General features: G+C 36.0%; 1 protein-coding gene across 1 annotated transcript in view; it reads right to left on the bottom strand.

The window, feature by feature from the left end:
- The window catches only part of LOC141290601 (plexin-A1-like), a 53,259-nt gene extending 41,495 nt beyond the window's left edge, over positions 1-11,764 (bottom strand). The window contains exon 1 of the mRNA XM_073822715.1: positions 11,581-11,764. Coding sequence (XP_073678816.1) covers positions 11,581-11,764 — 184 coding nt within the window. The remainder of the gene's footprint in view (positions 1-11,580) is intronic.
- Between the last annotated feature and the right edge of the window lie 500 nt (positions 11,765-12,264).

The raw sequence follows: 12,264 nt of genomic DNA, 5'->3' as shown, positions 1-12,264 counted from the left end.
AACATTCATTTACAGAGTTTTTAAGCAAATTGTTGATTTTCATTGCTACGGCTTCAGTGTTGGTGATGCTGATATACTTTATTGCCCCAAATTTAAAAAGACTAAATAAAAATTCCTGTTTAGAACATCCAAAAGGACATTTTTACATAAGTGATTTTAGTTTGTTCTTCCATTTCTGGAACTCTTGAACTCCCTTTTTACTGTTGTGATATGTTAGGATATTTTCAATTAGCTTTCAGTAAAAAAAAAAAAAATTATCCCTTGGAAAATACCCTCCTTTTTGAGAATTTATTGAATTATTGAAATGAGATAGTAGACATGGTTAATTTTGTGGGTAATACCACATTTACAAATGCAAATGGAAGAAATGTAAACTCTACTTTACTATATTTCACAATTTTTAGAATATTTCAAAGTTTGCTTACAAATACCTTAAAGAAAACTAAGTACAACACTGAAAGTTGGGATATTTTGTAAAATGATAAAATCTATGATTTGTTAATTCTATTTAACTTTTATTTAATTGACAACATTACAAAGAAAAGATTTCCAAAGTTTTCACTGACCAACTAACATGTATTTTATTAAATATAAACATTTTTTTTAAGAAACAAAAGTGCAACACACTCCAAAACAATTGGGACAGAAGAAAAATAAAAGTGAAAAGCTTATAGAATAAGCTAAACTGTTTTGAAACAGTTGACAGGAACCAGGTGAATTGGTAATAGGTGAGGGGATCATCTTTGGGTATAAAAGGAGGTTCTCAGTCTTTGCAAGCAAAGCTAGATCGTGGCTCAAAATGTGTTTATATTAACAAAAATATGTTGGCCAGTGTAAACATTGGAATTTGTTTCTTTGTACTTCAGTCAATTAAATAAATGTTAAAGAGAACAAATTACATATTCTTGATTTTATGGCATTCAGCATGATTTCTGAAAGATCATGTGACACTGAAAGCTAGAGTAATGAAGCTTAGCATAAGAGGAAAACACTTTTTAAAATATATTCAATTAAAAAGCCTTTTTTAATGGTATTTTTTAAACAAATAAATGCAACCTTTTTTATTCATCCATTAAAAAAATCGTATTTGCCTTTTTTAATAGTAGTGTATATTTTATTTATAATATATAGGCTTATTTTAAAAGCATGTAACCTATCTATAACCCATAACACAGCCCACATTAACCCATACATAATTTTATTTCAAATATGAGTCACACTGAGTCCGAATATTTCGTCCGAATTTTTCGCACGTTCAAAAATAAATACCTCACGTAATGTTAATCACACTTGCACACTGCCTCCTTAATTTTCGTCCATCATAAAAAAAAAAAAAATTCGGATCGGGTTTGATTTTTTGTTTTTTTTCGCATCTGTAGCAAGCATTTTGAGAGGTGTTTTGACAGTTCAGAGCCACCGTACAAGCGAACACCAAAGTCCAGAATTGCGTCTGTTAAATTCATTCCCCTTGTCCCGCAGCACAAAGCACTGTAAAGGTCATTGTACGCTGAGTTCCCAAATAAATTAGTGGTCTTCTTTAATATGTGGCTCCAGTAATGCTAGCAAAGCATTAAAGATTACTGACATCCTGAAATAAACTTTGAATCACCCGGGATAATCCCGCAGTTTATTAATAAGGAGGTGCGCCTTAAAAGTATTCCCTCATTCCTCTGTATCGGTTTCTCTTTTTAAGAAGAGAGCGGACAACAACATCGTTCTATTTCGTGTTGTTTTGCGTTTTTTCACAACGGATGAATTAATACCCATCGGACTTTCTGTGTGACGAATTTTTAGGATTATGAATACGAAAAAACGCACAATTTTCAGACTCAGTGTGCAATGCCTTTAACACTGCTACACTGGCCGCGAACGGCGCAACAAATTGCGTTAAAGCACATAGATCCCGTTATAATCTGTCATTCAGTAACTGAGCTCGTGCGCTACAGTAAACGCATTCCGCGCGCTTATGCTGCAGACAAGTTGACAAATAGATATAGAAAGTGCGCTTTGATGCATCCAGTGTAGAAATGGCATTAGGATGTGGCAGACCGTTTTCTTCTGCAAGTTTCAGCTCAAACATATTCGGTTTAAACTCTTTAACTCTTAACCAAACGCCCCCCAAAACCACCTCAGCGCCCCCCTTTCAAAATTATTGCCTTCAGCGCCCCCCGATGCTCTCCCAACGCCCCCTTGGGGGCGGTACCGCCCCCGTTGAGAAACACTGCTCTAAATCATCAATCAATGCAATCACTGAAGCCATTTCATGCTAAATTATATCAGTTATGTCAGAATCAATATAATGCACTCCCGTAGCAATGTGGCGAAATTATAAGCTGCCGCTGAGTCTCTCTCATGTGAAAGAGGACTCAAAATGCTCCATGAATTTGATCTGAAAACTGATAAATAGATACACCATGTGTGGGCTTACAAAAGCTGTTTTATTCACTCTTGTAAGCCTTGTGCAAGAAAAAAACATGGATTGACAATCAGCCATTAGAAGTGTGAATGCAAACCTGTGAGGGGAAAAAAAAGTGCTTACGTTTCAAGTTTCAATACTGTTGCAGAGTCTGGAAAATGTGAAAGAAACATTAAAAGACTTTTATCAGATGATGGGTGTGTTTGAAACATTGCTTCATGAAGCTTTGAAAGTCCTTTGTTTTGAATTAGTTCGTATAAAGCTGAAAGGTAACTGATCTTGAGTCTTATTCACTGTACAATTGAAGTCAAAAGTTTACATACACCTTACACAATCTGTAAAATGTTAATTATTTGACCAAAATAAGAGAGATCATACAAAATCCACTTGAGTCTTAATACGGTGTTGTTACCTGAATGATCCACAACTGTATTTTTTTGTTGTTTAGTGATAGTTGTTCATGAGTCCTTTGTTTGTCCTGAATAGTTAAACTGCCTGCTGTTTTTTTCAGAAAAATCATTCAGGTCCCACAATTCTTTTTGTTTTTCAGCATTTTTTTTACTAATGCTTTATAAGGAAGCACAATGCATTAAGAACCGAATTTGAAGATCAGAGTGAATTTAACTTATTTTGTCTTCAGGAGAACATAAGTTTCTTCTGTAGCTTCTGAAGGGCAGTACTAAATGAAATTATGATATTTAGGCAAAATAAGAAAATGTGTACACATCTTCATTTTGTTCAAAAGTTTTCACCCCCGGTTCTTAATGCATCGTTTTTCCTTCTAGAGTATCATCGAGCGTTTGAACCTTCTGTTATAGTTGCATGTGAGTTCCTCAGTGTGAAAAGATAGATCTCAAAAGCATACAGTCATTGTTGGAAAGAGTTCAAATACACACAAATGCTGAAAAACCAAAGAATTTGTGGGACCTGAAGGATTTTTCTGAAGAACAGCAGGCAGTTTAACTGTTCAGGACAAACAAGGGACTCATGAACAACTATCACTAAAAAAAACAGCTGTTGATCATTCAGGTAACAACAGTATTAAGAAATAAATGTTTGTAAACTTTTAAAGAAGGTCAGACTCATTATTATCTCTTGTGGACTATATGTAAATGTTTTTATGTGAAATATCTTATTCAAGTCAGTACTAAATAAAAAAATACCATGTATTTTGTATGATCCCTCATATTTTGGTAAAATAATTATCATTTTGCAGATTATCCAAGGTGTATGTAAACTTTTGACTTCATCTGTATATGACAATTTATATACAGTATAATTACCCAATGTTATATCTCGTATTTACTCCCTCAGGGTTTTAGTAGTATGTCATTTCCTTTCCAAACACAGTACATTATTAGCTGCAAAAAGTAAATGCAAAACAGCCTGATTCGAGCAACTGAAGCAAAATTCGATACTAATGACACATTTTATTGTTTTTTCCTGTTATTAAAACAAAATTTACTGATTAACTTAATTAAAATATTAGATATCTTTGCTGAGATGGTTGTGGAGTGACCTGACTTGGCTTCAAAGGGACTGTCTTCTCAGCAGGGTTTTGATACTGAAGCTTTAGCATAAAAAGGTGCCGTGAAATTGAAATCCACGAAAAGTTATTTGACAGCTGTGTGGAATTTTGTATGACTGTCTCTCCGGGTTGGAAAAAAATGGTCTTATAAATTAACCAGACTAAAGTCGAGGGGGAGGAAGCCTCTGATGCTGTAAAAGTTTCCACCTAAGTCTTGATTCTCTGTCTGAAGATGATGCCACTACCCCATTTAAAAAGTATTTCAGACTATGGACAGCGTAAGGGGAGCATCATTCATTCATGAAAGGCTTTGTTTGATTCTAAATTCTCTCTTTTCAGCTTATTCTCTGTAAAACTCTTCTAATGATGTGGTCGTTCGCTCTGTGTACACCATGCAGGGAGCGAGTTCTTCCCGTGGCACGAATATTACTGAATACACTGGCGACCCCTGAGGTACACCATATAGTGAACAGAACAAAAACAAGACAGTAATATGTATGCTGCATATAGAGTAGGCGATATGATCAAGAACTTTTTAATAGCACAGTACAGTTAGTTCCCAGGCCTCATATCTTATTGGACAGAGAACCGAAGAAGAGATTCTTAAATAAAGTTATTTTTGTTTTCTTTGGGCACAAAAAGTATTCTTGTAGCTTCATAAAATTAAGGTTGAACCACTGATGTCACATGGACTATTTTTTACAATATCCTTACTAACTTTCTGGGCCTTCAAAGGTTTCAACAGCTTTTGGATTTCATCAAAACTATCTTAATTTGTGTTCTAAAGATGAACGAAGATCTTATGGGTTTGGAACAACATGAGGGCAAGTAATTAATCAGGCATGTGATTGGCTAAGGACAAAAAAGCAGGAAAATATACTAAGACACCCCCCCCCCCCCCCCGGATAATGATTTGCGGTTGTTGGTTGGGAAAATTAACCGAAATGAGCATCCCTAATAGCTAGCAAATACAAGTAAGTTAATGTTAATGCAGCTTAAACATCCTGCCATAGTAGAAAATCACTCAAAATCGATCATCTAATCCAGGGGTCTTCAACTAAAACGGCTCGAGGTCCAGACAATTATATATAAAAAAACTATTTATGTTTTTTTGCGAGACCAGGGTATCTGCAGCATATTTAATCTTAAATTCTACACATTTAAATACTTTTTTAAAGACCTGAACAAAATTAATAAATAAATAAATTATTAAAATGACTGTAAAAAGCATGATTTACAATTGAGATGCAGATTTCCCAAAACAAAAAAGATTTCTTAAATTATAAAATTCACATTCCAGCCTTCAAGAGTCAAAAGTATCAATTCTTATATTAATTTAAACAATTATTGTCAATCAAGTATTATATTAATTAACATATATTTTATTGCCTTAATAGTTTAAATTTGTATAACACATGATCTTGTCGATCCATCAGATAACATTTACAACTCTACGTGTTTGGTGCTTAAAACCATTGACTGATTTGTTTACATTGGTCTTTTTGACAACAGTAGACGTTCGAGCTGATAAAAAATGTCAGATCATTCTCTTCCAGCAGGAGGCGCTATCAGAATGATACACAAAACAGCGCCACAGCTGACTTTGAAACGCACAGCGCTCATATTTATTCAATGGATAACCTTATAAAGTTCCATCGCAATTCTTGCCTTTCAGTCCCCACATTTAAGACCACCTGAAATAATTAGTCTTTCTTAACCCCTAATAACACTACAGTCATCAATAAATATGAAGAGCTTTATTTCAAGAACTGACTTTCAAAAACCCTTAGCCTACACAAAATACGTTTCTTTTTATTTTGCAGAAGAGAAATATTAGGGAAGTAAATTAATATCAGCATATGAAGTATATTCGTCTATCATTGTCTCTTAGAGAATGTGTACATTAGATGCTGAAAGCGCTGTTTTTACTTTCACTTTAATGTATGCAGTTTTCACGTTGCTTGTGTGATATCCATTGGCTCACCGTCGTGGTTTAAAATATAAATATGTATAAAAATACAGTATAAAAAGATATATTTACAATATTTTGCGACGTAACCCCAAAATAATGCATTTTCCATCAACGTTTTTCACTCACTGAAAGCTACATCTGTCTGCCGATCTTTTCTCTCCTCGCTGCACGGAAGATTGCACCCAAACGCTGACCCTAGTGTGCTTGATGTAAATGTATTTATTAGAAATAGCGTTTGGCATTTTTTTTATTATTATTATGTCAAAAGCTTTCACGGTCCGCATGGACGCATCTTGCGGTCCGGAATCATACTTCGCCATCCGCCATTTGCGAACGGTCGCAAATACGTGACATAGGTCACATTTTCAGGTCGAAAAATCCGGAATTCCGGATTAATCCGGAAAAATCACATCCCTGATTAATGACAGAATTTTCATTTTTGGGTGAACTATCGCTTTAAGTGGTAGTAGTCTGAGCCAGCAAAGCTGCTATACATATTTTTTGATATAAACTGACAGGAATGTGGACCATACGTTCAAAGACTGGAGTTCTGTCGTCCCCTGTCATGCCGCAGAGCAGCACTGCTTCCTCAATGTAACATTACTGTATGTGTTTCAGTATCTGTCTGAAGCACTTTTGACTTCCTCTGCTTTCCCCTTTCCTCGGCCAGGCTCAACTCACCGCAGTCTCACTCCTTCTCCCCCTCACCCCTCTCTCACCTTTCCATCTCTTTCAGTGCTCCGAGCGCTTGCCCTGGGACTAATTAGAGAGAAGTTGCAGCTCCGAGCGTAGCTCTGCTGACATTGGGAAGTAAGTGTGCGTTAGTGTCGGTGTGTACGTCTGTGTGTGCACATGTGTGCATTAAAGCGAACTGCTCTGCTCTCAGACAAAACAGCAGGATCTTTGTTTTATTATTTATCTAACTGCTTCTCTCCATCACATTCTCTCTCTATTCCTTATTCTGTGCTGCGAACAAGTACCAGTGTGGATTTTGCAGAGCTGCTTTGTAGCTTCCCATGCAGAAGTTACTCGAGTTACAACTACAGTCAAGCTACTAACAGAAAGTAGCTAAGGCCTAATAATGGGCAATATGGTATAATGCTTTATAATAAGCTCACATTTGTTAACATTAACTAAGATGGTTTGTCTTACTCAACATAGTTATCTTAAGTTAACAAATGAGACTTGCGAAGTGTTACCATGTGTTAGATACACTACCATTCAAAGGTTTTTGAACAGTAAGATTTTAATGTTTTTAAAGAAGTCTCCTTTGCTCACCAAGCCTGCTTTTATTTGATCCAAAGTACAGCAAAAAAGGGGAAATTCTGAAATATTTTGACTGCTTAAAATAACTGCTTTCTATTTAAATATATATTAAGTTTTAATTTATTCCTGTGATTTCAAAGCTGAATTTTAGCATCATTACTCTAGTCATATGATCCTTTAGAAATCATTCTGTTATTCTGATTTGCTGTTGCTGTTGAATAAAAAAAACTATTTATTATTACAGCTGAGTAAAATTTTTTCAGGTTTCTTTGATGAATAGAAAGTTCAGAAAAAGCATTTATCTGAAATAGAAATCTTTTGTAACATTATAATGCCTTTGTCATTACTTTTGATCAATTTAAAGCATTCTTTCTAAATAAAAGTATTAATTTCTATAATTTATAGAAATTATACTGACTCCAAGCTTTTGAATGGTATCATGTATAATGCTACAAGCATTATACTAAGCTTTTTATTTCAGATAAATGCTGATCTTTGGATCTTTCTATTAATCAAAAAATCCTGAAAAAGTTTACTCAAGTGTTTTAAATATAATAATAATAATAAATGTTTCTTGAACAGCAAATCAGCATATTAAAATGATTTCTGAAGGATTATGTGACACTGAAGAGTGGAGTAATTATGTTGAAAATTTAGATTTGATCACAGGAATAAATGAAAATATCTTCAAATAATAAACAGTTATTTTAAATAGTAAAAATATTTCTTTTTTTTTTTTGGTTTGTTGTTGCTGGATCAATTAAATGCAGGCTTGGTAAGCAGAAGATACTTCTTTAAAAACATTAAAAATCTTACCGTTCAAAAACTTTTGACTGGTAGTATATACACATGCAAATGCAAATTTCTCATATTAATTGTATATTTTTTATCGTTTTTTGTAATAGTGTACAAAAAATGTACAAATGTCACAAATAAATCTATAAAAAAATCTAGAATTATTTGGAATAATTAAGATTTTTTTAATGTTTTTGAAAGTCTAAATGCTGCATTTATTCATCAGAAAATGCAGTAAAAACACCAATATTATAAAACATCATTCGAATTTAGAACCATTTTCCTTTTTTAGATGCAATTTATTTTTGCGATGCAAAACTAATTTTTCAACAATTTTTTCCAGTCTTCAGTGTCACATAATCCATCAGATTCTAATATGTTGATTTGCTGCTCAAGAAACATTTATTATCATTATCAATGTAATGTTCTGCTATTTGGAATAGCAGCTTATTTATGGAAAAGCTACGGTTTTGAAAACAGCTAAGCTACTGTCACCCAGCTGAAAAAAGGTATGCTTAACAGCGTCGCTACTTTTAGTTTGTTACTCCCAGCACTGTTTTGCATGACTGTCTAGACAAAACTTGCATCTAATTGGTGAACTGACATGTTGTAATATAATACAGGATCTGCCAGCGTGAATCTGAAGGGCTGCATTGCACATGAAGAATCCAGATTGGAATATTCTATAGTGAGGAGTGATACTTTATCATGGGATAAACAAATGGTAATGTGGCGGGCTGTGAGCAAATCAATGTAATTGATTGTTTGCAGCTTGGTGAAATCCTCAACGCACTTCATGCATGTATCATTTATCACATCAGCTAAACCCACATCCCCGCGGTGCCTTTGTTATAACAAAATTGTATTGCGTTTTTATATTGGCCAACAAATACAGTGTCAATTATCATCTAATTAATCTTTCTAATAAGGCTTTGGTTAAGCACCAGCAGCCACATCATTTTACAAGCCTCCTGATGCTGTATATAGATTATTTAGCCTGAGATTAGTATAATTCAGAGGCCAGGATTACAGTCGTGTGGGGTGTTATTGATCTGGAGCTCTGAGCTGCGTCGATGGAGGACAGCGCAGACATTTTCTTGTTTTGTGCAGCGAGATGTTCCGGTTTTTCAGGAGAGAGAGGGCCGCTGGACCGGGCCGGTCGATATAGCAGCAGAGCTAACCCGACTGTTACCAGCGCTAATGCATAAACAGAGGATTACAGGAGCTGTCTGATCTGCCTGTAGTACAAAGGATGGACATGGTGGGACTATTGACAAGACGTGCATTACTGGGAAATGTTTTATGGCTGAGTTACTTGCGTAACTTGATTTACCCAAGTACAACGTGTTCCTTAGTAAACATGTTAGTTCTGGAACAACATTTACATCAGCCAATCAGATTTAAGATCTCTGCTTGGACCAAACTCTCTGGACTTCCATGATCCTCACTACTCTGATACTACAAGACCTTTCCAGTTCTACTTTATATTCCTATTGAAATTTCGATCAACATTTTTTTATGTAGACATTGATATTATATTTATTAAGATATATTTGAATATGAATCAATTTATATTTCTTACAATAATTACATTATTGTAAATAAACACATGAAGTATATTTATGACAATAATGTGTATACAGTGTGTGGTACATACAGTATCTCACAAAAGTGAATACACCCCTCACATTTCAGCAACCATTTTAGTATATCTTCTCAAGGAACAATACTATAGAAATTAAACTTGAATATATGTTAGAGTAGTTATTGTGCAGCTTGTATAGCAGTATAGATTTTCTGTCCTCTGAAAATAACATACAGCCATTATTGTCAAAATAGCTGGCAACAAATGTGAGTACACCCTAAGTGATAGCAGCAGTATGTTGTTTAACCATGCAAAGCCACATTCAGCCTATTCATCATGTTTATGTTTTTGTCTGCTTGACAGGACCATACAAAGTTATGTATCTTGTATTAGAGCAGTTAAAATGAGGCGCTTATACAATTCTCTCATACTGACTACTGGATGTTCAACATGGCATCTCATGGCAAAGAACTCTCTGAGGATTTGAGAACTAAAATTGTTGCTCTCCACAAAGATGGCCAAGGCCATTAAAGGTTTCACACTGCAACAAGTCGGTTTGCATAGGCGTTGTCCCAGAAGAAAGCCTGATCTGAAGCTGGCTCACAATAAAACCCGCAAACAGTTTGCTGAAGACAACCAGTCCAAGAGCATGAATTACTGGAACCATGTCCTGTGGTCTGATGAGACTATAAGATAAACTTGTTTGGTTCAGATGGTGTCCACCATGTGTGGAGATGCCCTGGTGAGGAGTACCAAGAAAATTGTGTATTGCCTACAGTCAAGCATGGTGGTGGTAGCATCATGGTCTGGGAAGCAGCAGTTCATTGAGGGAAACATGGATTCCATTTGTACATTCTGAAGCAAAACATGATGCCTTCCCTTTAGAAACTAGGCCGAAGGGCAGTTTTCCACCAAGATGACAACCAAGACACCAAGATGATGGTGCGGAAGCTGAAAGTGAAGGTGATGGGGTGGCCAAGTATGTCTCCAGACCTGAACTCTATTAAGCACCTGTGGGGCCATCCTCAAGCGTAAGGTGGAGAAGCACCATGTGTCTAACGTCCAGCATCTCCGTGAGGAGTGGAAGAGCATCTCAGCAACAACCTGTGCAGCTCTGGTCAATTCCATGGCCAGGATGATTAGGGTATTAGGCTAACACAATATATTGACACTTTGGATAAGTTCACTTAGGGTGTACTCACTTTTGTTGCCAGCTACTTTGACAATAATGGCTGTATGTGGAGTAATTTTCAGGGGACAATAAATCTATACTGCAATACAAGCTGCACATTGACTACTCAAACAATATATCCAAGTTTAATTTCTATAGTATTATTGTCCTTTGAGAAGATATACTAAAATGGTTGCTGAAATGTGAGGGGTGTACTTACTTTTGTGACATAATGTATATATATACTGTGTGTGAATATGTAAAACATGTCTGTGTGTGCATGTTTAAAATTATTGTAATAAATCTAATAAAATAGAGGAAAATTGCATAAAAATTGAATTTGTATATGTGTGTTTAATATGTGTTAGGAAATGTTAGGAAATTTGAATTGTATTGTTTTTGAACCAGTTTTTTTTTTTAAACTGATTTTAAAATTGTAATTAATTTAATTTAATTTAATTTTAAACAAACTGATTTATTAAATGAAATGGACTTTATTAGACTTGGATTTTATTAGCTGTACAGTCAGAGAAGATACTGCTAGATATCTTGTACTAAGGTTTTCTGGATAGTTTTTAGGGCATTGCCAAGCGGTTGTTTTGCAGTTGCTAGGGTGTTGCTATGGGTGGATACATACTGATACATATCGCCGGTTTGTGTAGCTAAGGGCAGCTGCAGTGGAAACAAATGTGCAGCTCTGCCTCATTGCACCATGAATTCATCACCAATACGCAACGCAATCGATCCCACAGACTCACTGACCAGAGATCAGAGTGCGGCCAGCCAAAGGAAAATGTGTCGCAAGCAACTCCACCTGTGGATGACCCCAGATCAGGTCAGGCCTCACAGGGTAAATGGGACGTTACTAACACCAGCAGGAGCCGCTGACCCAGGAGCAGCTGAGTGCAGATGCCGAGGAAATGAGATGTGAGTAATGCCACTGTCAGGAGCTGACCTGAGATCAGATGCTGAAAGAATGAAGACGTGACCGTAATGATGACCGCCGAGGGTGGGCTGACCGCGAGCGGCATCGCAACAGGTTCAGTCGCACTGCGGTCTGCTCTTTACAGCTCTCTCTTCGGTTATTTGCTTATCATTAGCACTAGCTTGGATAAATGGGCTAATAGTGCGGAAAATGATTTCTTGAGCGGCCGCGGCTAATGATGAGTTTTCATTTTTAATGCGGCTTGTATTATTAAAGCGTAAATATGTTTAGCGCTTGAGAAAAACAAAGAGAGCGCAACCAGAAAAGGCACTCTAAAGACATTTCCTTTGTAAACACAGCAGACGCCAGATCTTTTTTTTTTTCCGGAGATCATGATGAATTCTGGGTACTGTCGGAAAGGTACATGATGCAAGGTTGATTTGATCAGACAATGACGCAGTTCTTTCATTTCTTTCCTCTTTCAATTTTGTTGTCTGAGAAGTGTAGCCGTGGAACAGCTTAGGAAAGAGAGCGAGCGAGAGAGAAAGGCCTCGACAGGCAACAACCCTCATGTAAAATGCATAGAAAGCTGTGATGTCAGTTTAC

The sequence above is a fragment of the Garra rufa genome, chromosome 18 (genome assembly GCF_049309525.1).
Source record: "Garra rufa chromosome 18, GarRuf1.0, whole genome shotgun sequence".
NCBI classification, from domain to species: Eukaryota; Metazoa; Chordata; class Actinopteri; order Cypriniformes; family Cyprinidae; genus Garra; species Garra rufa.
This window is presented reverse-complemented; position numbering and strand designations above follow the sequence as displayed.